Raw genomic sequence first — 27,909 nt, 5'->3', positions numbered from 1 at the left:
TTCAGGTGAAGCAAATAAGGCTGAGCTTCATCTGAAACATGTAAGACTGTAGATAAAAGCTGCCACCACCACATTTAAAGGCTGCTGAAATGGCATTTCAAGGCCACCCGGCAGGGTCTATGCTGAGGAGCTCTATCTTCTCTCTGCCTTGAAGGGTCAAGCCAATAGCCAAATGGGTAATGCTGTGCATTGCCCACAGGATGCAGCTCTGCCATCACGAATTTTTCCAAAACAATTGCATGGACAGCCTTGAGGGAAGGCAAAGCACAGGTGAAGGGACTGATAAGGAGACTGCTGTCATTCTGGAGCAGACACTGCGTCCCTCAGGCACCCAAGAAATACACTGATCATTGCATGACAAATTGGATGGACTGAGTCCTGACTGTCAGCACTGCCTCTGGGGGTACGTACCCTTGATGGCAATGATGAGAAAGAGACGATTCACTGAGCTGCCTAGAGCCTGCGTGCACTGAGCAGAGCATAAGTCTGGCAGCATTGAAAATACAAGTTCATGGAGGCAGCACAGTAACTCAGCACTTAGGAAGGATTTTGTCAGTAGAGGCAAGAACTGGAACGCACAATCTGAAATATAAATCTGTCACTTGCATAGAACTGTAATGAAGCAATCTTGAAATTGCAGTCTTCACCTGCACGTGGTTTCAGCTTTTTTTTTTTTTTTTTTTAATGAGCAGAAGAGGCAAGCTCACAAAACTTTTCTTGAGACTTCTTTTACTCCTTTGTTTTTTCCTTACACGCCTGGGCTTTATGAAAAGATATAGGTTTGAAACTTAATGAATTAACTGAACTGAGCACCAAATTCCAGCTCAACAATTTTTTTCTTTACATTTGAGCTGCATAGCCTACTGGAAGCTGTAATGTAATGACCTAGTGTCATATCACAGAGATAGTACTTTTTGTTCAAAGGGAGATTAAAACTCTCAGTTTATTCACACAAATTCAGAACTCAAATAGAGATTGTTCCTGGCAATTAAGAACCTGTAACCAGTGTCTAAACCAAATTAGCACCACACTCTTCAGCTGGAAAGATGCAAAGCAAGTCTAGAACAAAGGGCAGCATCAGATGCCTGCCTTGAATAAGAACAAAACAAAGAAAAAAAAACAAAACAACACAACACCAAAACACCAGTACAAGCAAAATATGAAGCAGGCACAGCAGGGTGCAGACATATTCCTTGCTTTAAAGAAAATAAACATTTCCTAACAGATGACAGCCAAGTCTCTTTTCCTATTGTGCACCTAGATATCAGTTCAATACTCATATTTTTTGAGTGCTCTCACACCATTTTTATCCTTACTTCAAGTCAGACACTGATGTTTACACTAAAGTTAAGAATAAAAACCGACAGTCATAAAAATCTGCTATTATGTATAAACAGAGTGACTGAGCATCCTTGGAAGTCTTGAAGATCAACTGCTGCAGGCTCCAGAGTCTGCCGACGTTATTCTATTCTACTATTTTTCAGTTTTATCAGAGATGCTGTAATTTTTTAATAGAGATGAATGAGCACAATGTAATTATTGCCAAACGCCCTTGTTCAAGGGCAATGGTTTTAAATTATTTTTTATGCATTTTCGCTTCTCCAATGTACGGAGGCTACTCCAAAAGTAATGCCTCCTATTTTATTACATTGGCCCACACGTCAGTGGCAGATGTTAATGATATGGGAGCAGAGATTAAACCGGCCAACCAATACTCCATTGCATTGTATTGCTGTGTGAGAGATGGCAGCAGAGGGGCAGTCTGACAGAATGGCATCTGACACGGAAATGCTGATGAAGCAAAGGTGTGTCATCACAGTCCTCCAGGCAGAAAAAATGGCACCCACTGACATTCATCAACATGACTGAGCACAGTGAGGTGATGGGTGGTGCATTTCAGCAGTGGCAACAGCAACATGAAAGACAAGCCATGTTCTGAACAGCCATGTAGATTTTCACAAGCACAGCATGCAGGTCTTCTGGGGAAAATGCATAGCTAATGGTGTTAATTATGCTGAAAAACAGTTTTGTAGCTGAGAATTTACTCTATCAGATGGTGTTTTTATCCTCTTTATACCTGTTATAATTTCCATGGAAATAAATAGAGGCATTACTTGTGGAGTAATCTGCATACCTTGACAAAAAATCCAGCAAAACAGGAAGTCATTAGCTCACTGATCCCAAGCAGCAACCTGAGAGAATCAAGGCTTCTTAAGATAGAGGAGTGAAACACGTGAAAGAGGAAGAGCTAGTACTGTTTATCACATCTAGCACTAGAATTCCAAGAAGATTCCAATAAGACAATACTTAGTATATATATTAAATATTACATTTTATTTTTTTTAAATGTTTTAAATACGAATGTTTACTCTTCTTCAAGTACGTAGGGGAAAAATAGAAGAGTCACAGTTTGTCATTGAGAAAGACTGTTTACATTTTCACAACAGCCACAAGGATGAATGCAAGATAGGACTCCCCTGGCAAGTTCCCAGGGTCCTACTGTGGAGCTAGGAAGAGGTTCTTAAACCATGTCAACTTATCATGTTTCTATACAAATAGCTTTTAACCTCTGGGTATCTTCATAAAAATTAAGTCTCCTCTGGAATTAAATTTCAGGAGGGTAAATAGTCTCCCGTACCCAAAGAGAAAGTCTTCAGTTCCATGGCTCACTGGAAATTACTCTGTTATCATCTACCCAGCTTTACTGTCTCTTCCACATACATGCATTGCCAACTTTTTTTTTTTTTTTTTCCCCACACTTTCTTGCAAGAAGCATGTCACATTTAGAGTAATGGAACAGATGCTAGAGAAGCTTAACAGATTTAACTGTTGAACCTCATCCATTCCACCAAAATCTCAGACTAAGTTTTATATTTTATGTACCTTTCAAAAAATTGTCTTCAAAGAGCTGGGATGTAACTTCCTGTGGATAATTCACTCCAGCACCCCAGGCAATCAGTGGTGTTAAAGTCTCTGAGGGATGACCAGCTCCATGGGATCCTAAGATGCACAGAAACAAAACCAGTGTAAAATTTAAAATGCATTGAGTAAAAAATAAAAATTATATATATTTACACATTTACACATAAAGTTTCTGATATAATATACTAGGATTCTCTTACAGAGGACCTATTCCAGCTTCACAGCTTTTTTTTCCTTGTCACTAACAATAAAGGCAGAATTCAAGCTCCACATTGGGAAAGTGGTATCATTTGGTCAAACCTATAAAGGTATAATGTTGAATGAAGAATAAAAAGAAAGAAGAAGCCATCAATATAGAAATGAAAGCCCAAGCGGTCAAAAGGCTACAGGCACAGAGGAGTCACTTGTTCAAAACACACTGTGTTTGTCTATCCCTAAGCATTCCATGGAAATCAATGGTGGGTAATTTGAGCAATTAGGTAAGTGCCTAGAAATCACATAGGACCAATTTCTTTGCTACCCAAGTAATCTTTAGACTTCCTTTTCAAAAACAGAAGATACAAAGCAACTGCCATTCTTTCTCAGTGATGCAAATTCATTTGTTAAGGTTTTAAAGCTTGGTTGCAGACTAAGAACTGATGAATCACTGATGAAAACATCCCAGATTCCCTTCACACTAACATACCAGTTGCCAAAAGAAGAAAAAAACCTTTAGAACTATGACATCTCAATACCAGCTGCGTTGAGGCAAAAGCCATAGAAGCTTGAAAGCAGCTTGGTCATTGAAGCCAGTGGGTGAGGTGCCACAGTAGGACTTAATCCAGTTTTGAAGGCAGTCAGGTTGTTATACAAACTACACTGGTCTAAAGACTCTAAAACAATGCATATTTTATTTTTGTGTACATGCGTGCAGACACATCCTGTTTGTATATATATTTCAACCATTGCAGAGGATACAGAATAATGCACTGGTTCAAGGGCAACTTTATTAAGAAATAATTAGGTATAAACTCATAAATAACAGAAGCTGCCTGTACAACAACAACTACTATGACAGAACTAAAAAGCCAGTTCTATGCTTAAGAAAATAAGATTTCTGTAAATAAGGTCTGAAAATAAGATTTCAGACACACTGAAATCCTTTGTAAGGTGTTCTCTGGGCTTAAAAGCAGCAAATACTCCTATTCACAGAGTTTGGGAAAAGAACAGATGGGGACCACACTTTCCCTGTCCTCCAGGCATCACTTATTTCCTTCTATTGTAGAAGGAAAGCACAATTTTTTGTAAGTTTTCATTTTAGCTGAGCCACCAACTCTATCAGCATTTTATTGAGATCATGCCTCCATTAACTCTGTAAAACAGATGCAGCTGAGAGAGGCAGATGTATCCATTCTCATCAGTTTAAAGGTTTCAGCCTAATCCAAATTATACAATAGGGAAAGAAACAATGTTCAGCTGGGTCTGTTCCTCAGACACATCTTTTTTCAGGAGAAAGGGAAGAAGATGGTGATGCTGGTTTAGTTTTCTGTTCTCTGGTCCAGCATACATCGCAGCACTATTTGTCTAAGTAAGGCAGCAGGACCAATAGCTGTAAGCGTTAGGCACCCTGTGTTGATGGTGAGGAAGCCCCTCTGATCTCAGCTTAAAGGTGAATCTTGAAGTCAGACTGGTAAAGCAAGTGATTTTTATTGACCTTTGCTAACAACCACAATTTCATTAATCTTGTCAAATTTAGAACATGTTCTCTTCCCTAAGAAATCTTCCCAATCCTCTTAGTCATCTAAATCTGTGCCCATCCCACTCTGCAAATGGTCTGTAAGAGACTACAACAGCTGCTGATACTACAAACTTGAACAAGAAGCCACTGAAATAGCCTTCAGAAGACCAGCTGTGGACCTAAGCATTAGGTTTGCTGTTGTGTTCACTGAAGTCAACTTTAAAGTCATTGATGCTTCTGGCAGAAAAGCAAGCTTTCAGTTCAGACAGAAATGCATGACAAAACTATGACAGATCAGTAGTTCTTAAAGCCTGAAGACTTACTCCTGTCACCTTTTATTCCCCCTTCAAAGGTTGCAGTACATAATGAAAACACCTAGAATACTTTTTACTTTTTTTTTTTTTCTTTTCTTAAATACATGCCTACCTACTCACGTACTGACAGAAAATTAACCCAGGCTGATGCAGATGAAAGGTCTCTGAATACAATAATATGGCATCATTCTATATTTACACATGTACCTGCTGAAAAGCACATAGGGCACCCAGGAAGCTGATGGTGAATCGGCAGCACAATCTGGTAGTAAGGAAGGCTAGCAGCACCCTGGCCTTTGTTAATTAGAATAAAGAGAGGAGATCCAGGAAAGGGACTATCTTACTCTGGTCATATTGGATATGTGAAACAGCCCGTAGGCACTGCAGCCAGTTTGAGACTCCCAGAACAGAGCAGACATCTGGAAGAAAACCAACCGGAATAGGCACAGTGGTCCCATCCCAGGCCCTAGACTGGTCAGAGGAGCATTTGGCTTGTGAAGAGAGGCTGAGGTGTTGGGACTCGTTCAGCTGGGACAAGAGATGGCTTTGGGGAGGAAGGGAAACCGAAGAGCAACCTGCCTGTACCCCAGTGTCAATGGGTTGGCAAGAAGATGGAGTCAGGATCTTGCTGTGCAACATAGAGAGGATAAGAAATAAAAAGCATGTGCTGAAACAGAGGGTCAGGCTGCATGTGATGGAAGTTTTTCCCCCTCCATCAGGGCAAGGAAGAAATGGAGAAGGTTTACCAAAGGGGTTGTATAGGCTCAATCCCTCGAGGTTTTCAAGGCCCTAATAGATAGAAGCCAAGCAGCCCTGCCTGATCCCAAAGCTGGCCCTCCTTTGAGGAGGTAATTGGACCTCCTGAGGTCCTCTTGATCGTATATCATTTTACATATATATATATACATATATATATTTATACACACACATACACACACAGAGAAGCATTTGCACAAGTACATGTGTATATTAGTTAAAAAAACACTACTTGAAAAAAACTGCATGAGAATTTACATATTACTGCAAGTGACGGCCACCTCAACAGTAAAAAATAATCAAAACAAATATTTTGCAGATAATAATTAGGCTGACTGAATAAATATGAATAGTTTTGTCATCTCTGATAACAGAAAAAGACAGCGTGTCGTCCGTTTGAAAAGTTTAGGATTTCACACACAATAAGATATTGAATTTTACCACATCCTTAGCATCCCTTGATTCAAAAGCATCCCAATTAATAGCTACAAACACACACAGCATAGGAGGGCAGACTTATTTTAGTTGGTAACACACAAGGGCAGGAACATTCTTAAAATTCTTGGAGAAAAAAATAAGGAAAAAGATTTGTTTAAAGGAGTTCACCACAGGAAGTTCTTCTCCTCTGCCCTATATATAGTTACAATAGAATGGCCTCAAGTCATTCAGCAGTTGTAATTGCGCCCTCAGAAGCTAACAGTCTGGCTGAGCCGCCTGCCTCACTCCTGTACTTGCAGCTGCTCCTCCTGCTCTCCAGCACCAGCCTCTTCTAAAGGAATCCCCATAACAGCCCCTCCTTTGTGGTGTGCCTAAAAGCATAAATGGGAGGAAAGACAACACGAGAGAAGTCTGTCACCAGTTCCTAGATTCACCACCTTTCCTAGGCACTTCAGAGCACAAAGTGGTAACCATTTCTTTTCCACTTAGGCTTGAACAAGACCTTGCGATGTTGCAATTAATACTGTGTGTACAACAGGCTTCAAGATACAAATATATGTCTACAGAGCCACCAATAAATGACATATAGAAGATAAAAACCTTGAATAATAATGAAAGTCTCTAATTTAAAAATTTTTGGAATTTATAACAGTCCTCACAAACCTCAGTCAAAATATGATGCTATGTGGCCTACTGTTTGTTCTCCATTCTTCACGCAATCCTAGCCTCCAAGGAGTTCTGTCACTTGATATCAACAATAAGCAGAAGGAAAGGTATGTCTGTGTGTGTTCACACATGCCCACCTGTGCTCCCCCATTTCATACCAATACATGTTTGCACGTATGGTGTGTCTATGCTTGTTCAAGTGCATGGACTGTTCATTCATATTCACACACTGCATGATAACATGTTCTGGCACTTTTGGGTTCCTGGAGTGTTCACACGTAACCCAGCTAGACACCACAAACTCAGCAGACTATCAAAATTTAAAAATGCTCACCCCAATCTGTCATTCCATGGTCAGAAGTTAAGATATATGCAGTTTTTCCATCATTTCCATAGAAGCTTTCGAGCATTGAAACAATTTCTTTTACCCCCTCATCAACTTTTCTAATATTCTCCTTGTATTCCCTGAAGAAAAAAAAAAAAAAAAGAAAAGAAAAAAAAATGTTATTAGATTCCAGGTGACTTCTGCATTTGGTACACAGTAAGTTTTACAAATTAAGTTCAGTCCCTTGCGTTTATACAACCTCACTCCTCGCAGAACCTCAAGCTAACAAAAGGCATCCTAGATGTAAAATCTTTCCTGTTCCGAGTCTAATGTGAAATACCACTTGCTGCTGTTTGAAAGTCCTGGAACTACGGTCTCAATGGATTTTTATCTTTATTACATACCTGACCTGTTCTTGACATTAGACAATTTATTACCCAGAGCAATTAAGCAAATTTATGAGGGAGTGTAGTGACAAGATAAGGAGCAACAGTTTTAAACTGAAAGAAGCATAGGTTTAGATTAGACATAAAGAAGTGATTCTTCACAATGAGGGTGGTGAGCCACCGGCAGAGACTGCCCCTCTGTGATGCCCTATCCCTGAAAGTATTCAAGGCCAGTTTGGACAGGGCTTTGAGCAATCTGATCTGGTGGGAGGTGGCCCTGCCCATGTTAGAGGTGCTGGATGATCTATACAGATCCCTCTGAACTCAGACCATTCTGTGATTCTGAATTAAGGGCTAAGCAAACAATAAGGAATTCTGGAAAAATCAAACACCATAAATTGCAAGTTTAGTTACTAGCTTAAAGCAACTTCTGAAGATTTCACAATGCAAGAACTGGCCTGAGGTTATTCATAGACTATCACAGATCCCTGAGTTTGAGACAGGGTAAACCAAGAAACTCATTTTCTCCTTTTAGAGACAGCGACAAGGATTAACTTCTGGCCAGCTAGTTTTCTATTTATTGCTGCTGCTAAAGTCAATTTGAAAACTTTATCTTTTAACATCACAACAAAAAAGAGCATGAAGTATGCAGCAAGTATGAACTTAGGAATGATGTGTAGGAAATCAGAACAAGGATTCCAGAAGTGTGAAAGGATCGAGAGAAAATAAAAGCACAAAATCCTACATTCAAAGCTTGTGAGGAAGTAAAAGCAGAAGTTCTCAAACACCTCACTTCAAGGTGAATAAATGATAAGTACTGTTAAAAATCTAAAATTTTAATTCAAATGCCTCACAAAAACTAAACCATGGCTGACAAATTCTGGTGTCAGTTTTTCTGAACTTACTGTTTTCTATAAACCTTTCTGTAAATCTTAGTCTTTGAGCTATGTGAAACCCACTGTTTAAATTTTACACGTGAAAATGCAACTATTCTCTACATCAAGGATTAAATGTGAATTAGAGAACCTGCTAAAAAAATCAGATTTGAGAATTATAACCTGGCACGAGATATACGGCAAAATAATCGGCCACTTATGCAGAGAAGATGTTAAAACAACAACTGGCCCAAAAGAGATCATGGTAACACATGTGGCCTACAAAAGAGACCCTCAAGACTGCAAGTCTTTTTTGATAAAAAGCAAGGTTAAGGAAAAAAAAAGAGTGACTGTATGCACCCAGCACTAATAAGAATGATAAGCTTAACCTCCCCACTTACTTTGAGTACGGCCGATGAGCATGTCCATTTGTATCTATGCCGAGCAAATGCAAGAACAGGACCACTTTTTCTTCATTTAGTGCAGAGAACAATGTTTGATTACTTCTGGAAGAATTAAAGAAGCTCTGTATGGAATAAGCCAATAAGATATCAATCTGAGTACAGTGGAAAAAGATGGCAGGCAGCTTATTAAAACTAAAACTCAGCTGGTTTTGTGTCATAATACTGGTAGTTGTGAAAGAAAGATTGCTTCCTGGTTTACCTATTGGAGGACAGCCACCATCGATATAATCAGTTCAAAGTTTCAACTTAGCAAAGATGGGAAACACCTTGGAGGTGTTTTGTTTTGTTCTTCTAGTCTCATTAGGTAGAAATACCAGACAACTGTGCAGCATCCCTTCCTTGCCTCTTACATAAACACGACTATGCACCATTCCTTACAGCTTTATATACCTACTCACTTCAAGCTGGAAGCAAAGTTCTCAATACTGTTTCTTTGGAAGCAGGTTCTGCAGAACTAAAATACTAAGCTGCAACCCATTTGCAGAAATCAAATTGAAACAAAACAAGACATGCTTTGGAAATACAAGAACTACAGAAGATGCATCTGCCTTGCACATGTCCTACTTAAGCATCCCCGAGGCAGATGCCGGGGGTTGGGATCTTCTCCCGAGATTGAATGAGTCTTGACATGGCTATTCAGTGTTAGACCAGCCACATTACAGCAATGCAAAATGCAGGCAGACAGCTATTTCAACATGACCTCCCTAGTCACTGAAATGCCCAAGGAAACAAAGTTGGGTAAGGTTTAGTTCAAAGTAACAGTAACACAGAGAAAAGCGTTTTGAATTTCACACGGGAGCCTAGGGAAAATGTGGGCAGAATGAACCATTTCTGCCACCAAAGGAAAAAGCAACCTACCGTATACCTGCATGACTGTGGTGGAGCTGCTAAAAACTAAAGCTCACACCTTGTGTAAACTAAAATCATCGTAGCGAGCAGAAAACCAAACTGGCAGCAAGTCCCATAGCAAGGTATGTCAGGATACCACGATATTACTCAATTCCACCCTTTATCCCTGAACATACAGAAGTCTCAGATTCCTATTTGCATGCTGCCAACTTCAGCGTTTCTCAGAAAAAAAAAGATTACATTAAGATTTTTTTATGTTGCTGTTTTAAATGCTGAGATGTTTTAAATAAAACACGAGAAAAAAAATATCTGATCGCATCGGCTTAAAAGCAGTGTAATTATTTTTATGGATGTCTCCACTTCCCACATGGATCTGTCTTCCTGCACATACTTGATCGCAAACTAAAGAAATCTCCAAGTGCACACCAATAATTTACAGGAGACAGCATAATTCTGCTTTGTTATTTTTAATTAAATAACGTATCAGGGCAGATGCAGGAAATACCTGAAATTACATCTTGAAATATGAATAAGTATTAGAATATCAACCCAAGCAAGCAAAAGAAACTTTCATGAGGAAAACAAGGCCTAAGGTTTGTCTCTCTCACTGGAGAGCTTCCCATATTACTCCAAAAATAGCCCGCTCTCTAGCATCAGCCACCTCCTAACACAGAGCAGCAACAACCAAAACAGTTTGCCTGACCTCAAGCTAATTAAGAATAAGACAAGAAGAGGAATGAAGATGTAACTCGAGATGCGGGATGTTTTCTCAGAGCAAAGTGCAAACTTTTTCCCATGGAAGCTTTTTAAAATTGCATATGGAAAAAAAAGTAAATTGGAAGTTTACTGCAAAGAGTTACCCTAGGCTGCTAAAGGTGACAAGTTGATAAGCAGGACACCGAACAGCTGGGGCAAAAACATTTAATCTTGCACTAGCTGTTGCCAAACTGTGTGCCCAACATGTGTGCCCTCATTGCCTGCTAAAACGCTTCCTTTTGTTTTGGTACTCCTTCACAAAACTCAAAACCTTTGGCAACGAGTTCCCAAGCTAACATTATATGTTAATTACATATTTCTGTCCCTCTTATTTTTTTTTTTTACTTAACTTTTATTTGCTCTGTTCAGTGATAATTACCTTCGAGTGTCTTCAGCATGTTTTGGGAATGGGAATAAACTATAAAGCTTAAAAAAAAAATAAATTGTTTAAGGAGATCTCTGAGCCATTTACAGCCACCTACTAGGAAGCTGAAGAGAAAATGGAGCCAGACTCTTCGAAGGGTTTGATGATAGACAAGAAGGGAACAGACAATTTGAAACAAAATACAGAAAGTTCAAATAAGATAAGGAAACTTATTTTTTAATTGGTTTTGAAACCAGAGTGTAGTCAAATCTTGGAACAAGTACTCAAATGTGATTAGGAAGGCCTGAGAATCCTACTCTAACTGGACCTCCTTCATGCAGGGAGCTACTGCTAGAACTCTCTTTCAACTTCATTTCTCCTATGACTTTTATGCTTTTGAAAAGCTTTACAAGAAGTGGATATCCCCATTTCCCAAATCCAACCAACTTTCTACTTTTATGGCTGCAACTGATATGCAATTTAGTGAGACTAGTACTAAATTTCCGATTAAAACATTCACAATAAACTGAAAAGTTGTTTGTAATGCAAGTACTAACTAAAATATTACAAGAAAAAATTGGTTATAACATCCATAATATTAGTATCAGATGAAATCTTAGTATCATATCCATTCCTGGGTAGGAGAAAATAAAAAGAAGCTTACTACGTGGAAGGTCTAGCAAATCCCAATTTACTGATGCCTGAACAAGAGACAGACTCAATTGATACCTACCAAGTTGCTGGGGACACCTTGTTCCCAGATTGAGCCCTCCTTGGAAGAACAATCTGTTCACAGAGCTGATAAACTGTCGCTGACAGCATGGATGCACAAAAAGAAAGACTGAAACTTTCTCTTTCCACAGAGCTTCCTCACCCATAAATCCAGGACATCTTAATTAAGTTGAATGATGAAAGTTGTGCCCTCTGATCTGTGCTCATGCGAGAGCTGGAATGGTTATGGCCATTTTGAGACACCGACCAAATGTTCAAAGGCAGAATGAAAATACATATGCTGATTTTGTATCAATTGAGCGTGCTTACACAAGAGCACTACAGAAATAAATAATTCAACCACTGTACTGCTATTTAGAGCAAAGCTATTTGTACTCAAATCCACACCAGGTCATGGCACTGTCTGCAGGACCTCAAAGGTCAGTATGATCCACTTCTGACTCTAACTCCCAGCTTATATGTCCTCAACATATAAGGCACAGTCTGAAGACGTGGTCTGGTCTGCTTCCAGAACAAAGGGACCAGAGCAGTACAGCAGTCATCAGGAAATAAGAAAAAAAGAAAAAAAACGATTGCTATCTGTATCTCCATTTAAACCAGAAGACAACTCAATATTTTAAAAGTGTTTTCTACATTGTGGTGTTGATAAATTGTGGTCAGAGACTCATCCATCTCACCTGGCATATCTTAATCATTTTGTCCTAAGTGTATGAGTTGGATCCTGAAAATTCTTTTAACCAATATTTTTAAAAAACAGAACTGAATAAAAAAGAATTTCATTTTTTTCTTTCACTGTTCACCTAGTCTTACAGTATTTGCTCCCTAATTTCTTTTCAGCACAAAGTCAAAGTATGATCCATATAAAGGTTATTAACTGACCCAACTAACTGATGGATCACATCCTGCCAAATTCCACTTAGGCACTTAATTATTTTAAAGATTTTAAAGGAAAAAAAAGAAAAAAAAAGAAAAAAAAAGACCACTAACAGCCCCACACCTACATGGCTCTGGCCCACCCATGAGCTACTAAACCACACATTAAAATTTCACAAAGTTTTGATCCAGCTGCAGATTAAAAATGCACATCATTTTAGTCTGTGCTCAGTTTTCTCAGACCCTAACAAACAGATGTTACAGCAACTACAAAGAATTATACATTTTTTCCTGCATTCTTGATTTAAGCAATCTTCTTAAAATCCATAGACGTAAAGACTAGAGTTTACACATCTCCTGACCAAGTGAGTTACTGCTACTTTGCACTTCTGAAGAGAACATGCAATTGCAGGAAGCCAGAGTTTGCAGCCCACACCATTCTCCATTTTATCTCCATCTTTTTGAGGGGCAGAGGAAGCCACAGAAGGTCCTCATGACGCCTGGGACATGCTGACTACATAACAAAAAGGGAATACACCTTTTCATTCTACTTCCTAGAGCACAAGACAGAAATGCAGGGACCTGAAACGTAACTCAAAATCAAATGATGTGCCATTAAGTATTGAGATAAAATTAAAGTGAGGAAAAAAATGTTGTAGAAAAAGCAGACACCAGATTTCAGCGAATTATCATTGCTAAGTATATATTCTCATCAGTGTAGCTGAGACAGCTGCTGGAGTTACAACAGGAGTGACATCTGTTTCAAGTAGCCTCAAGTTTCACACTTCTGAAATAATCACTGATGTGTAACTGAGGAGATGATTAATAGAATGAGCATTTCACAATAGTCAGTCAAGTCCTGTCCGTTCATGGCATGAAATTTAGTTAGACAAAGTAAGTCTTGAAAATTATGATGGGTGCTGGTTCTAAGGAAAGTCATCAGTAATGGCATTATTGTTTGAAATGCCATTAGGTGTTTTGAAGCACCATCCACATAAACCTGCGTAACTCCAAACGACAGCAGGTTGTGACTTTAAGACAACTGTTTGAGAATAACTGACAGACTCATTTGACTTTTATTATTCATATACATTATACAACCTGAGACAAGTGCAAGTTCAGAAAGGATGGTGTTAGAAAAATAAAAAAAACAACCACAGAAAACAAAACACATCATGTTTCTGCTTGCAAACTCAGGAAATCACTAGTATTGAAAACTACTTAACTATAATGAACTTTTTCACCTCACACCATTGTTTAAGGCAGACCTAGCCTTCGTTTCTCAGTGCAGATAGATACTGATCTGATTTATATATTGTTTCAGTTTTGGTTTCATTTACACTAGTTAGCTCATGTATATAACCTTGTGGAATAAGTTCATTAAAACACATTTAGCGTTACTGTGAGAATCACAAAGCTAAAAGTCCAGCCTTAAGTACTCCATTTATATAACTACTGATACACAAATAGCCACTACCAGTATTTCTCAATCCCGGACTGGTGAAGTAGCACAGCGTAACACAAATACAGGAATTCACAGATACTGCAACACAGTAACACAAACACAGACGTGCACTGGATGTTAACGCAAACAGTGACAGTATCACAAATGTCTGTTAAGCCGAGCAGAGCACCACCTGAATGAGTTATCCTGCTTCACGGCCCAATTTGCCTTTTCCATAAAATTAACTGCCTCCTTTGGTAGTCACAGCATACATGAGCCTCAAATGATCAGAACTCAACTACATGCATCAGAAAAGCAACACGATGATCATAATGGATAGACAGAATCTTGACATAACTTCAGTCAATAATATTGTCCATTTGATTTCTAATAAGACTTGTTTATCCTACATCGTAATACCAATTATGAAATTAACTAAAACACAAGATTTTTAATGGCTCGTAGTACTCTAAAAGATGGGTTTCAAATAACATGCAAATTTATGTTTAAAAATATTCTTGGCTTTTCTTAAGGCAGTGCTTATAGTCAGTTTAATTTGCGTTGAATGACATATTATAATCTGTTAATGCTCATGATAAGTCAGGCTTTTTTTTTTTAAATAGATACTGCTTCAAAAAATTTCCAATTTCTAGATCTAGGGTAAAATTGACATTATTTATGATAGTCATCCAGTTGTGCTTTTTATACATAGGCGAAGTATAAAAAGATTCTTTGCTCACCTTAACATGATCAAATACCCAGGTATCAAGTTTGGCTGCATCTTGTGCTCCAAAGTCTTCACTTTCAGCTGTGTAACAAAATGTATAAACATGATCTCCAGTAGCACCTGCAAAAACAATACAGATTAGAGTATTAGGAGACAACAGAAAGAAAAGTTTTCTTCCTTTTATCAGTCAAAAATACAGGAACAGTGATGCATAGGAGCACAAATCCATCAAGAATGACAATCCTGAAAGAATTCAAAGGGTCTCTCCTTAAATTACTGCTATAAATATTTTTAAGCCTGGATATCATTTTAACTCATTAGCTTATCAGCATCACTGAGGGGGGTGAGGAACAATGTTATCTAGTATACTCAGGTGAGAAAAAGCATGGAAAAGCAAATAGGAATTGAATAAATTCCAGTTAAAGTAAGTAAAACAAATTAGTTTTGAAACAAGAAATTTCACTAAGAAACTTCTCACAGGAAAAAATACATCCAGAGCCACATTTCAATACACATTCTGTGCTTTTTTTCTTCCCTGTTTCTTGTTTAAGAAGTTGCACTTAGTATTTGGTTGTTAAACTGAATGCCTGGGCCTTTTGCAGAAGAGATGATAATACATTATGCCCAGAGCAGGCAATAGGAGGAATGCAACTTTACTGTCTATTAATTCTTGAAGACAACAGTATTGAGAACAAAGCAGACAACTTCAACAAACACCTTCAAAAAGAAAGTATTCCAAGTCTGCATCTTTAAAATATGGATTCAAAATCTGAAGGGGAAAAGTACAGGACTGTGTTCCAGCTTCATAGCACAACACGATGCCCACCGACGCGAAAGGACAGCATCTGGACAAAATGATTTCCAAAAAGCAAAGTAGAGAAAGAGGTGGAAAAAAGATGATGAAGACCTAGAAGAAAGTTAACTTCTGAAGTAATGGAAAGATCTGAAATTAGGTGCAGTTTAAGGAAATCTTTCTGCCACTGGCTGAGCTGTTACAGCTTGGGAATGCTATTTCTACTTTCACTACATAAACTCCCAAAGGGGAAATGTTCTTCTATCAGTTGAAGGCCAGCAACCTTGTAGCTGATTTTCTGGATGTTACAATTATATAATGCCATTTTGTAAGCTCCCAGGCCTGGAAGGGACTAACATCCCAGTATAAGGGAGCTGTTTAACTAAGATTATATCCAAACCCACACAAGTGATGCAGGTTTTTCAGACTAGAAAGATGAAAGCCAGCACAGATCTTCTGGTGCAGTTCCCCCTGGCTTCCCCTCAGAAGATGTTAGTACTGCTTAGAAACTAGAACTCACTGCAGTTCTCAATCTGAAAAAAAAAAATAATACTCCAAGGCATTTAAAAATGAATTATGGAGTACAATTTGGTGGATTAAAGGAATTCAAAAGAAGAAATAAGCTCTAGCAATCACTGTAAGAATGACTAATATTTAAGGAGGATAGAGTTCTGTGCTGTTCTTCCACAGCACTACAGGACATCTGAAGACACGTTTTTGCAAAGCACAAGACCAAAGCGTGCCATTTGCAGAATGGGTAAAGGGACACATCAACTACTTATCCATTTCAATTTCTACCACAGAAAAACAAACAAGCAAAAACAAAAACAAAAACCAAAAAAACTACCAACCTTGCATTGCTAAAGAGAAACACAGTGGCAAAATGAGGCCATACGAGGAGAGATTTGGCATGCCTAGCAAGTTTTATAAAACAAGAAATAAGAAAAAACAACCTTCTAGGTAATGTACTTCACAATATATTTCTGTCTTTTAAGAAGTGGTAGGCAACAATATGCCTGATACCATGGGCCAACAGAGAAGGAAGAAAAGATAGGATAGAGAAATAGATAGCAGCCAAGGACGAAAACATTCTTTAGAAGTAGAGAACTCAACTGTTTGGAGGTGCCATTACACTAATGGAAGCCACTGGAGCTGTGAGAAACTCCCATACCAGATTATCAGCTGTTCTTACTGCAGAATTCTGCCTGGCATTGCAGCCCTTAATATCACGATTCAAATATTAGTTAGGAATAAAATTCTCCTCCTGCAATAAAATCATATCCTTTGGAAATCAAAGCTATCATTCCACTAACAAGACAGTTTTTGTGTCTGACAAGTCTATCATGAGTCACCAGAATCCACGCTAGCAGGAGACTTCTGTTGGCAAATTTTATATGCAAAAAGAGGCAAAAAGACCCAAAAAACCATTAAGAGGTGCGAAGACAGTAAGATACTGAGCAAACAGCACACAAAGTCAGATGAGCAGTGTGAAAAATTTGGCTTTCTTTTAGCCCACTGTTCCTACAGCACACCAAAAAGAGCAAACTGACAGGTCAGTTTCAATACAAACATAAATACTGAAGCAGCACAAACTCTCCAGAATAACCCCAATGAAGCCTTGTCCTGAATGCCCTCCTGGTCTATATAGTACCATTCTCAGAGCTGAAAAACCAACAACACTAGTCCTGCTCCTAGTTCCTGAATTTGTGAATTCAGAGAAAAAGCATATAGTGCATCCCAAGCTTAAAGGTACTCAAGGATCACAAAATCTAATCCGTGGCTCCACACAGCACCACTCAAAATCCAAACCCAATGGCTGAGATCGCTGTCCAAATGCTCCTTGATCTCTGGTACTCGGGGCTGTGCCCGCTGCCCTGTGCAGCCCATTCCATGCCCACTGCCCTCTGGTGCAGACCCTTTCCCTGACCCCAGCTGCCCTCCCCTGACGCAGCTCCATGCCGTTCCCTCAACCCTGTCGCTGTCACACACAGCAGAGCTCAGTGCTGCCCCTCTGCTCCCTGTGAGGAGCTGCAGCCGCCATCAGGCCTCCCCTCAGCTCCTCTGCTCCGGGCTGAGCAATGAAACCTCGGCTGCCCAAAGCAATGACAAAACAGTACAGACGTGGCACGCTGCAGACAAAATCTTCAGATTTGGCAAGTTTAGAAGAAAAACTCAGTTTTAAAGAGCATTTTGGAAATAGACATTGTAAAAGTATGTTATTTTCATGTCCCATCAAACTCAATCTAAAAATATCTTAGGAACAACAACAACAAAAAGATTAAAATTAAAATACTGAATTAGCATAGTTTGGAAATATTGGAAACTAACACCTTCTAATACTACTTTGGATTAAATAAGTGGCATGCCCATTCCAGAGATATTTAGTTATTTTCTCAGAATAGCTCTAATCACACAGCCTTCCACCAATTCTGATGTGAATGTGTTTTGCACTGAGAAATCCATGAGTATTTCATTGACCTTCTCTACAGAATCTACAACTGTTTGCAATATTTATTCTATGACAGGAAAAGGACTCAAAGACACATACTGACAGCAAATGGCATTTTTTACTCCACAACAAGACTCGGGTTGTGTCATGTATTCCTTATTCATCATGCAACGAAAATGGTGTAACAGTTAATGGAATTCTGAACGTTTTGAGACGATAACAAAACCAACATAAAAATTCAGATCTACTCACTTCCAACATGGAAAGAGGGACCGAATTTAAGCCATGCTTCCCCCATCTTTTTAACTTTTAAAAAAGTGAAATCTACACATTCATAAATAATTGATTCCATTCATTTCTGTGATATAAAAGCCAAAGTTCTCTCTCTTTCTTTTTCAGAAGCTCGTTATAAAGAAACAGTGAATATCTTTAGTTTGATCAAAAATAGGTTGCTTCCAGATACAGATTATATTGGAGAGAAGGAAGAAGAGGTAAAATACCTTTTTCCACTTAAAATTAAACCATCTTTCTACCATGTCAAAGTGATTCACAAACAACACCTACTTCTCCAACAGTGCCGCACTAAACCTTCTCCAAGCAGTGCGGTCATAGGCCTTGAGCAGTTCAGCTTTAGAGAAATCAAAAAAAGAATTCCATTGGTGCCACACAGAAGCCATACTGAGCCATAAGGGAACTAGATGGCATTACCCTTGTACATCACCACAGAGAACATCAAAGCTGTTTCCAGTCCCCTGCTTATCAAAGAAAACCCACAAAAGGACAAGGCTTTGAGAAATTCTAGGATTCCTCAAATATTTTCCCAAGACATCTGTTGAAATACAAATAATCTGTGCAAGGGTAGCATACAATCTTTCCTCGCTCCCCAGCCACCACCACAGTATTTCTAAATAAAAGCTGTAAGCTGAGGTCATGGGAAAGCATAAGTTGTAAAAATATTTCCTGGTAGTTTATCATAAACTTAAATTTATACAGATCATCCCAGGAACAGTAAAAAGAGGTGTGTGTGGCAAAGGAGATACAGAGAGGATGGAGAGAGACCGAGTTCAAAAAAAGTTCAATAATTATTATGAGAAATATGACAGATGCTCTTTCTAAACCAATATTAGATTCCACTGCTGTCCTCCCAATCTTATTTTTCTAATTTATGTCAACATTTAAACAAAACAGCAGCATATACCACTAGTTTGTTCTCATTCTTCCAAGAGAAGAATGAAATTAAATCTCGAGACCTTTTAAGCTGTTGAAATATTGCTCAGCACCCTGTATGTCCAGAGCCCAGCCCATTGGGCTGACAGGACTTTCAACACACTGCACACTAAAAATATCTCAAGTTTCAGGGATAATACCATGCAGTTCCTACTTGCCTATAGTTCTTCCCATTATCCATAACTGTTCTGGAATTGAAGCCTGCAATAAGCCACTTCTCCAGCACAGACACTAACAAAGTATGGCTCCAATTTTATCATCTGAATCACTGGGGGCTGCACGCAAGACAAAGAAAAAACCTCAGCTGCAGACCTGGAAGAACTTTAAACCAAAGAAAAACCATGACTTTTTTAACTATGGGTGTTTTTCCTTCAATGTCTATACAGAATTAAGTAAAATCCATTTAAACTATGAGTAAATAATGTGAGAATCAAGTGTTGTTTCTGCATTAGAATTGTATAATATTATTTTTATTTTATGATCTCTGCTATCATAGCTCTTTTTGGGAGTCCTTCTACTTAACTTGGGGAAGATCACCTTCCCAGGAACACATACTCTGTATATAAGTGTATATATGTATATTTGGTCATACACACTGCAAGAATATCCTGCACGAGAGCAAACCAGGGAACAAGCCATGGCATGCCCGAGGAAGCGCCTGACATTGGGAAGGCCTGACATCATCCCCCAGTGCTCTTTGTTTAACGATGATGACTTTAAGGAAAATCACCATATCAATAGGACAAGGAGAGCACCGAGACATCTTGGAGACAACAGGATGACTACTGACTGGCACCAGATAACAAATAAATTAACAAGTAAATAACAAATGTAAACCTTCTGATAAGATTGTGAACCTGCAGTACCCAGCCATTGGGGAATCAAGGGAGGGGGAAATGCAAGGGGGAGAAAACAGGGTATAAAGGCTGTCATGTTGTGTCCATAGGCGCGCTCCTACTTGTGGGACGCCCGCCATTGCAATCGCGAATAAATTTTGCTTTTATCAGAGATACCGTCCTGACAAAATTACTTGGATTATTTCCAACAATAAGGATATCTTCTTTAAAAGTTAGCTTTTTCTCCAGCTGGTCTTGAATTCACAAATTAGAGCAGATATACAAAATAAAATGGAAATTCGTAATTCAACTTCTTTAACTTGAGAACTGCAAGCATGTCTATTTTATTATCTGACAACTGTGAAGAGAGCTCATGAAATTTAAACCCTACCTTTTGCAAACATTGGCAAAATATCTGGGCTTCCCCAGCTCCACGTATATTTGCTTTCATTGAAAACTGAGTCAAATTCCACTGGATTCTCCTTCCATCCTGTTAAAAAAACATACACGGATTTCAACAGGATTGCCAAAAGATCTCACTGACAGCTAAGACTAATAGTCCATGCAGTCTTTTAGTTCTAGAGTATTCCTTGTACACAACAAAATCCAGCTATGGTTCTCAGTTTTACTCTTCTTTACTGTTATTTGCACTTGACTCCCATTCATCAAGAAATAAGCTGAAAACCTAAGGCAATCTCATCATGCAAGGATTCAAGCATAAAACACAGCTAACCAGCTGTACTATCTACAAAGCAATAATTTTCCTGAATTCTAAATCCCCCTTTATTTGATTGCAGCTTTCAACATTTTACGCAGTAACACACGTTATTATCAGCAGCCACGTTCCACTCCTTCACAAAAAAACCTTCGAGATTTTCTTTCTGTGATAAAGCAGTTAACAAATTTGAAGATGCTCTTAACAGTAACTCACACCAATCCCACATTTGTGGCAGATGTCAGAGGGAAGAATCTTTTGAATAGAAGTCTGGACAAGATCGCATAATTCCTCCCACTTTCCCTTTTCCAAAAGAGGCAGACAACATTGCAGAAGTTTGTGGGCGAATGCATTGAAGCACCCAAGAAAACAAGTCAGTAATCTGAAGGTTTATATCACATTATTAACCACCAAGCATGCAGCAACCACTGTCAGATGAGGTTTTTCACTTTTTGCTGCTAACTCCACCTAACAAAAGTTCAGCTAAAACACTGCAGTTTCTACTTGTTTGCAACATCACTTACATCTCAAATTAAAATTTAAAACAGTAAGATGAATCCAAAAGGTTCTTCTGCTTTCAGTATGAGGGTGCTAAGTTTTCCTGTGTTACAAAACATTAATCTATTTATTTTTACAACCATCAACAGTGAAAAAAACATCCAATAAGAAATTTTCCACATCACTAAAATTTGGAGGACAGTGTTCAAACCTTTGGGGCTGGCATACCTTTAGCAACTGCACTGACATCTTCATAAAACCCAGCTATCAGTGCAACATGCCCTGGTCTGGATTCTGTTGGGACTCGGGTGTGAGAGATGCCCCAGCTGCCATTATTCTCCAGAATAGCACTGAAAACAAGGTACAAAGCAGTTAATGCTTGTAACTTCTTCAAGTTAAACAATTTGCAGACAAAGGGAGTAACAGGTAGACGCTAGGCAGGAAATATAAAAAGCCCAGATTAAAAACAGATTTTTGGTTTAGCCTGCAGTGCAGGAATACAAACTGAACACTAACTTGTAAATAGCTCTGTGTTATAACACTCCACAGACAACACTGCTACTGTGTGGACCATCAGCGCTTCAAAGAAACTAGCTGATGATTTACAGCATTCAGAATTAATGTATAGTTTCTTTCTGCTGCTTCCTAATATGGCTGTTCCCCCACTTCAACACCCAGATTGTTGCTGTCTGGCATTGCTTTTCTTTGTTCCTTCCACTTAGCTTGAAAGTACAATCTTCCTTTACTCATTAAATATGCTCAGCTATAATGAGTTCTTGTGACCACGTCTGTCTCCTTTATCCATGCTGAATCTTGGAAGCCAGCAACAAAAATCTATAAACCAAATGCAAGTGTAAGGTACAACTCGTTTGAGCAACACAAAAAATACAAGCAAACCCTGGGCTTTCTGCAGAAACAGTGATGTGAAGTAAAGTACATTCTCAACATATAGAATAAATACAGAAGTTGTCTAGGAATTTTGTACGCTCTAACTACAACCAAAAAAAAAACCACACCAAAGAAAATAGAAGACAAAGCCCAAGCATGAGAAACAACCTCAAACTATTCTTGTCTGCTGAAGACATAAACAGCTGGAATGTGCCAGAGAGCATGAAAGTGAGCATTATTATAGGCTGTTTTCTTGTCTCCATCTTCTGGAAGCAGAGAAACATTTACTGCCCACTGTCAGGGCAGGGGGTGAAGGGAAAAGAAATCAAAATGTACCCTGCCATATCATACAGTAATGGTCAGGAAGAAAAAAAAGAAAAATAATCTTCCTAGACTCCAACTTCATGTTTTGCACTTTTATTTTTAACAGACAGATCCACTTTGATTTTATACAGCTGTTATTATGAAATTTTACACTAAATTTCAAACATATTTCTCATTAGTAAGAATCTAACTAAAAGCTAACATTTAAGGCTTAAATATGCACATTGGATTCATAGTTGTTTTTTTTTTTTTAAACTCATATTGGATCTCACATTCTCAGGCCTACTTTAAAGTTCACAGACTATTTGGAATAGCTCAAATATTACAGTGAAAAATGAAAAAGGTCATACAATGTTCTGATGTTATTCCTAGCTATCATCTCAGCCAGGTTTTAAGACAGGTCATGTTGAAAATGGGTACTATTTTGAGAAAAAGGATTTTAGTATCAGCTGAAGTGGTTTCTAATTTATTCTCACTGGAGATTGATCAAGATGTATTACATTAGCGGAAGACTTAAGACAAAGATAAAAGAATTTTGGCTCTCCTCTCACTTCACTGTCACAACAGGTAGGAAATTGTTTTAATTAAACTTTGATTTCTACTCCTCTGGATTACTTCCCAAATCAATTTTGCTAAAGTCAAAAAGTAATCCTTTATCTTTGCTTCTGAGAGGTTGTATTACCAAACCTGAAGTTAACAATAACACAAGGCAAGCAGACTAAAGCCAGAATGTATTTTACCTTCTCAAAATTCATTTAGTCACTTTGAATTATTTCAAAGCCCTTCATTGAGAGGAAATTAAAAAAACAACAATCATTTCCTTGATAGTACAAACATTAGCTACCCATAGCAGTGATGTATATGATATAGTAATATGTATGAAACGTGACTGACAAGGATTAGAACCTTTTTCTTGTAGTCCTTAGCAGCAGCATCACAGCAGTTCAGAACACACCACCTGCTGTCCCTTGCAGCTATTTGAACGCTGATGGATAACAGATTTTTCAAGAACATTTGCAGAAGAAAAGCCTGGGTACTTAGCATACATCAGCCAGCAATCTGCTCTAAACCCAATGAATCTTTATTAACTTTATATACCTGGTAAAAAACATTGCTTTTATTTATAGCAAATTGCTACATGAGTAGATCTTGTTCATTTAAAGGTGATCTTTCCTCCTTAACAGAACACCTGCATGAGAAATTATCTGTTATGCCACAAACTAAAGCAAATAAGAAAATGAACACATGGAAATCAGTAACAAACGTGCAAAAAAATAGACTTTATTTGCCCTGGACTGCCTCACCTTCTACAGCACACAGCATGCAGCAACACTTTCTTTTCATTATCTCACAAGCTCACACTTGTTTTCAATACACAAGCAAGAGAGTACAAGAGATACATAGATGGCATTTCATTGTCTTTACACTTAACACATGGAGCATGAGGAACAAGCAAAAAGAGCTACAAGCATGTGCATGCCTACAAGGGCTGGCATTACTGAGACGTGGTGGGATGGCTCTCACAATTGGAATGTAGGAATACATGGGTATTCTTCCTTCTTCAGGAAAAGCAGGCAGGGGAGAAGGGGAGGGAATGCGGCTCTCTACATCAATGACCAGTTGGGAGTTCATGGAGCTCCACCTGGGGGCGGATGAGGAACTGACAGAGAGCTTATGGGTTAGGGTTAAAGGCAGGGAAAGGAGACATCGTAGCAGGGGTCTACTACAGGCCACCCAACCAGAAAGACTGACTGGATGAGGCCTTCTATAAACAGACAGGAGCAGCTTCATGTTCATCAAAGACAGTCCTCATGGGACTTCAACCACTTCAATATCTGTTGGAAGAAAAACACAGCAGGGCGCCAGAATTAAAGAGGTTCCTGGAATGCACTGATGATAACTTCCTCTTCCAAGTGGTATAGGAACTCAAAAGAAAAGGTGCTATACTGGATCTTATCTCACCAACAAGGAGAAGCTGGTGAGTAACATGATGCTCAAAGACAGCTTCAGCCACAGTGTCAACAAAACAGTGGAGCTGAAGATCCTTAGGCTGTAAAAGAGGATATGCAGCAAGCTTGCTACTCGGGAGTTCAGGAGAACAGACTTTGACCTCTTCAGGGAACTGCTTGCCAGGGTGACATGGGATAAAGTTCTAGAGGGAAGAAAGGCCCAAGAAAGCCAGTCAACATTCAAGAACCATTTCCTCCAAGCCCTGCAGCAGTGCATTCCAAGAAAAAGGAAGGCAGGCAAGAATGCCAGGAAGTTTAGTTTCTGTGGATCAACAAGATGCTCCTGGACTTACTTTGGCACAAAAATAAGTCTATAAGGAGTGGAAGTAGGAACAAGTTACCTGGAAGGACTATAAAAAAGTTGTCAGAAAAGCCAGGGATCAAGATACGAAAGCTGAAACCCAGACAGAATTAAATTTAGCCAGGGACATAAAGGAAACAATATTTACAGATACAATAGTGATTAAAAAGAAGGCCAGCGAAGGCATAAGCCCTCTCTGAAAGGAAATCAGAGACATAGTCATGAGGCATATGCAGAAAGCTGAAGTATTCAGTGACTTCTTTGCTTTAGTCTTCACTGGCAAGGACTCTAGCTGCACCATTCAAGTTGCAGAAAGTAGAAGTAAGAACAGGGAGAAGGAAGATCTGCCTGCTGTAAGTGAAGATCACGTTCAAGACCATCTAAAGAACTAGGAGGTGCATAAGTCCATGGGACCCAATGGGATCTATTCACAGGTTCTGAGGGAACTGGGGGGTGACATTGCTGAGCAGCTATCTATTATATTTGAGAGGTCATGGCAATCTGGTGTAGTTCCCACTGATTGGAAAAGGGGAAATATAACACCCCATGTGCCAAGATCATGGCACAGATCCTCCTAAAGGCATTACTAAGGCACACAGAAAACAAAGATGAGGTGATTGGTGGTAACCAAGATGGCTTCATCAAGGGCAAGTCATGTCTGACAAATTTGGTGGCCTTTTCTGATGGAGTCACAGCCTAAGTGGATAAAGGAAAAGCATCTGACGTAATCTAACTGAATTTGTGTAAATTTGTGCATTTGATACTGTCCTACACAATATCCTGGTCGCCAAATAGGAAAAAAAAAATGCATTTGCTGGATGGACCACTCACTGGATAAGGAATTGTCTGGACAGCCTCACTCAGACAGTCGAGGTCAGTGGCTCAGTGTCCAAGTGAGCCAGGCTGGATGGGGCTGTGAGCAACCTGGTCTAGTGAGAGGAGTCCCTGCCTATGGCAGGGGGGTTGGAACCAGCTTTTCCCTTCCACTCTCCCTCATTCTTTCAGCACCAGTGACAATTTCTGACTTGAATACATTTTAAAAGAGGACAAAGTAAAACAAAAGGCAGTAGAAGTGCAGACTTCACAAACTAATGTACGGTTTGTGTTATCACCAGAAATTACAATAATGCTGAATTACTGAAACTGAAAAACTAAGACACTTGATGACAAGAATATTCTCTTTCCTAGCTGCTACATACCACTGCTCCTAGAGATGGGGACAAATTCTCGACGCTGCAAAAAACCAACTGCAAAAATTTGTCATTTCAAAGGCAGAAAGAAGTACCAAGACACCAAAGCTGCCCTTGTTTCTCTTACTCCTCTGAGAACTCTTTCCAGCATTACAAATAACGACCTCCAGAAATTAAGCATTCTGGATCCAAATTATTTTTGGATGGACTTACCGCAGGTAAGGTGCTTGGGGAGTATTGTTGCTATTCAATTCAAACAGAGAATCTGCCCGCAGACCATCAGCAACAAAGAGTACCAGGCGCTTTGCTGGAGGTGGCAGTGGAGTTTGCTGAGGAGTCATACCATGAACCAGAGGGGAGCTGAAGTAGATGTCAAAAATAGAGGCCATGAAGACAAAATGCACAAGGAGACCAGCAAGTATGAAGACTGGTATACCCATGGTAACTGAAGGCCAGCAAGGAAAAACCCAACACTAGAAAGAGTAAGAGAAATACAATTAGTCATATGAAACTTGGTTTTTATTTATTATTATATACTTATATCATTTATCAAATGAATGCTATTACTAGACTGACTACCCAGACCCATAACCAACCTCTATTTACATAAAGAAGCTTGTTCAGAGAAATTCTGGTTGTAGTCATCACCTTGTTGACTCAGACTGTCAGATAGCTACATCACAGCAATACACCTCTGGCATTTACAGGGATATCAGATGGCTTCAAAAGACCATAAAATCAGGCCAGCTTCTTGTGACAAGCAGAGGCCTTGCTTTATCTGCAGCAGTGACAGCGACCGGGACAAGGTGACGTCTCCATGAACACACTGACCTCTACCGGCCGACGTATATTGTTAAGGCGCGTACAGAGCAAAGACAGCTAGGGAAAGCCATCCTACAGCAAGCACTAAAAGCTGCAAAGTTGTTTTTTCTAAGTTTACCATCAATTCTAGGCTCATTGCACTCTGCTTATACACGGAAATCTTATTTTAAATGAACAAAGATGCTGTGTGTGAGTGAAGAACACTCTTCTAAAATAGATAACAAAAGCACAACAGGTGAAGAATGATGTTTCAGCTGGATACTAACCTGTGCTTTCACAGTGCTTTTCCTAACCTCTCAATCTAAAAAGTCAAGTTAGGGATACAAATATGCTTAACATCAGATACACCGAAAATGTATGCATCTACCACATATGCAGAGTTTCACATGAAGGCAGTGCAAACATGTAGTACTCAAGTAAGCTTGGGGACTGTCTGAAAGAGACTATTAGTTCTGTCAAAGTTGACAACTTCATTGTATAAATGAGCTAATTATCAGCTCTACCCAAAAATCACCTCAATTTACTACTTCAGAAACAGATCTTCCTAATAAATAGCCTGGAAGGTGCAGCAGGCATTCAACTTTGGATATCAATACACACCTCTCTCCTGAGGAAACTATTCAGAATCTACTTAATGCTCCTACATGAGAACACTTCTTATCTTGCTGCCTATAAAATTTCAATAGTCAGAAACATGGACAGACAGCCAACTGACAGCCAACACATGGCATTATCATCAAGTAAAGAAGAAAGGCTTCACTACCATATTACTCATCCTGACAAAAACTGAAATGTTTTTGTAAAATAAAAACTTCAAAGAGCCAGGAAAACCCACCAACTGGAAAAGATTTGAAAGTTTTATAGATAAATAATCCAAATTAAGTGTAATTTGTCACAGTAAAATTCAGGCCTCAATGCAGCTCAACTGCAAGTTACAGCTCCTTTAAGTTTGCCTATTGAAATACAGATGCAACAGCCTCCATCCTAATCGAAATAATTAATGCAGCAATTTCCAATTTCAGAGATGGGAGAAAAAAGAAAGGAGACTGAGATAGATAAAGCATTTCAAAGAGACATCTGGCAGTCATATCAGTAAAGAGCACGTTTTGATCACTTAAGCAGGAACTTGCACACTTCTGTGTCTACAAGTGGGATTCCAATAGAGACCTACAGCATTTTTGAAGCATCTGTTCAGTTATTGCTTTTATAAGTAGTCAGAGTTCCTGCATGAAATTAAATACACAAAACC

At 38.9% G+C, this 27,909-nt stretch overlaps 1 protein-coding gene across 1 annotated transcript in view; it reads right to left on the bottom strand.

Moving 5' to 3' along the window:
* The window catches only part of PIGN (phosphatidylinositol glycan anchor biosynthesis class N), a 103,218-nt gene that overhangs the window by 66,144 nt on the left and 9,165 nt on the right, over window positions 1-27,909 (bottom strand). Inside the window, exons 3-9 of the mRNA XM_042868870.1 lie at window positions 26,052-26,311; window positions 21,355-21,476; window positions 20,305-20,403; window positions 14,622-14,728; window positions 8,801-8,925; window positions 7,148-7,278; window positions 2,884-3,000 (exon numbers count right to left, since the gene is read on the bottom strand). Coding sequence (XP_042724804.1) covers window positions 2,884-3,000; window positions 7,148-7,278; window positions 8,801-8,925; window positions 14,622-14,728; window positions 20,305-20,403; window positions 21,355-21,476; window positions 26,052-26,311 — 961 coding nt within the window. The remainder of the gene's footprint in view (window positions 1-2,883; window positions 3,001-7,147; window positions 7,279-8,800; window positions 8,926-14,621; window positions 14,729-20,304; window positions 20,404-21,354; window positions 21,477-26,051; window positions 26,312-27,909) is intronic.

The sequence above is a fragment of the Lagopus leucura genome, unplaced genomic scaffold (genome assembly GCF_019238085.1).
Source record: "Lagopus leucura isolate 7727_CA_CO unplaced genomic scaffold, USGS_WTPT01 Super-Scaffold_100002, whole genome shotgun sequence".
In the NCBI taxonomy this organism is placed as follows: Eukaryota; Metazoa; Chordata; class Aves; order Galliformes; family Phasianidae; genus Lagopus; species Lagopus leucura.
Note: the sequence above shows the minus strand (reverse complement) of the source record. Positions and strands in the feature narration are given on the sequence as shown.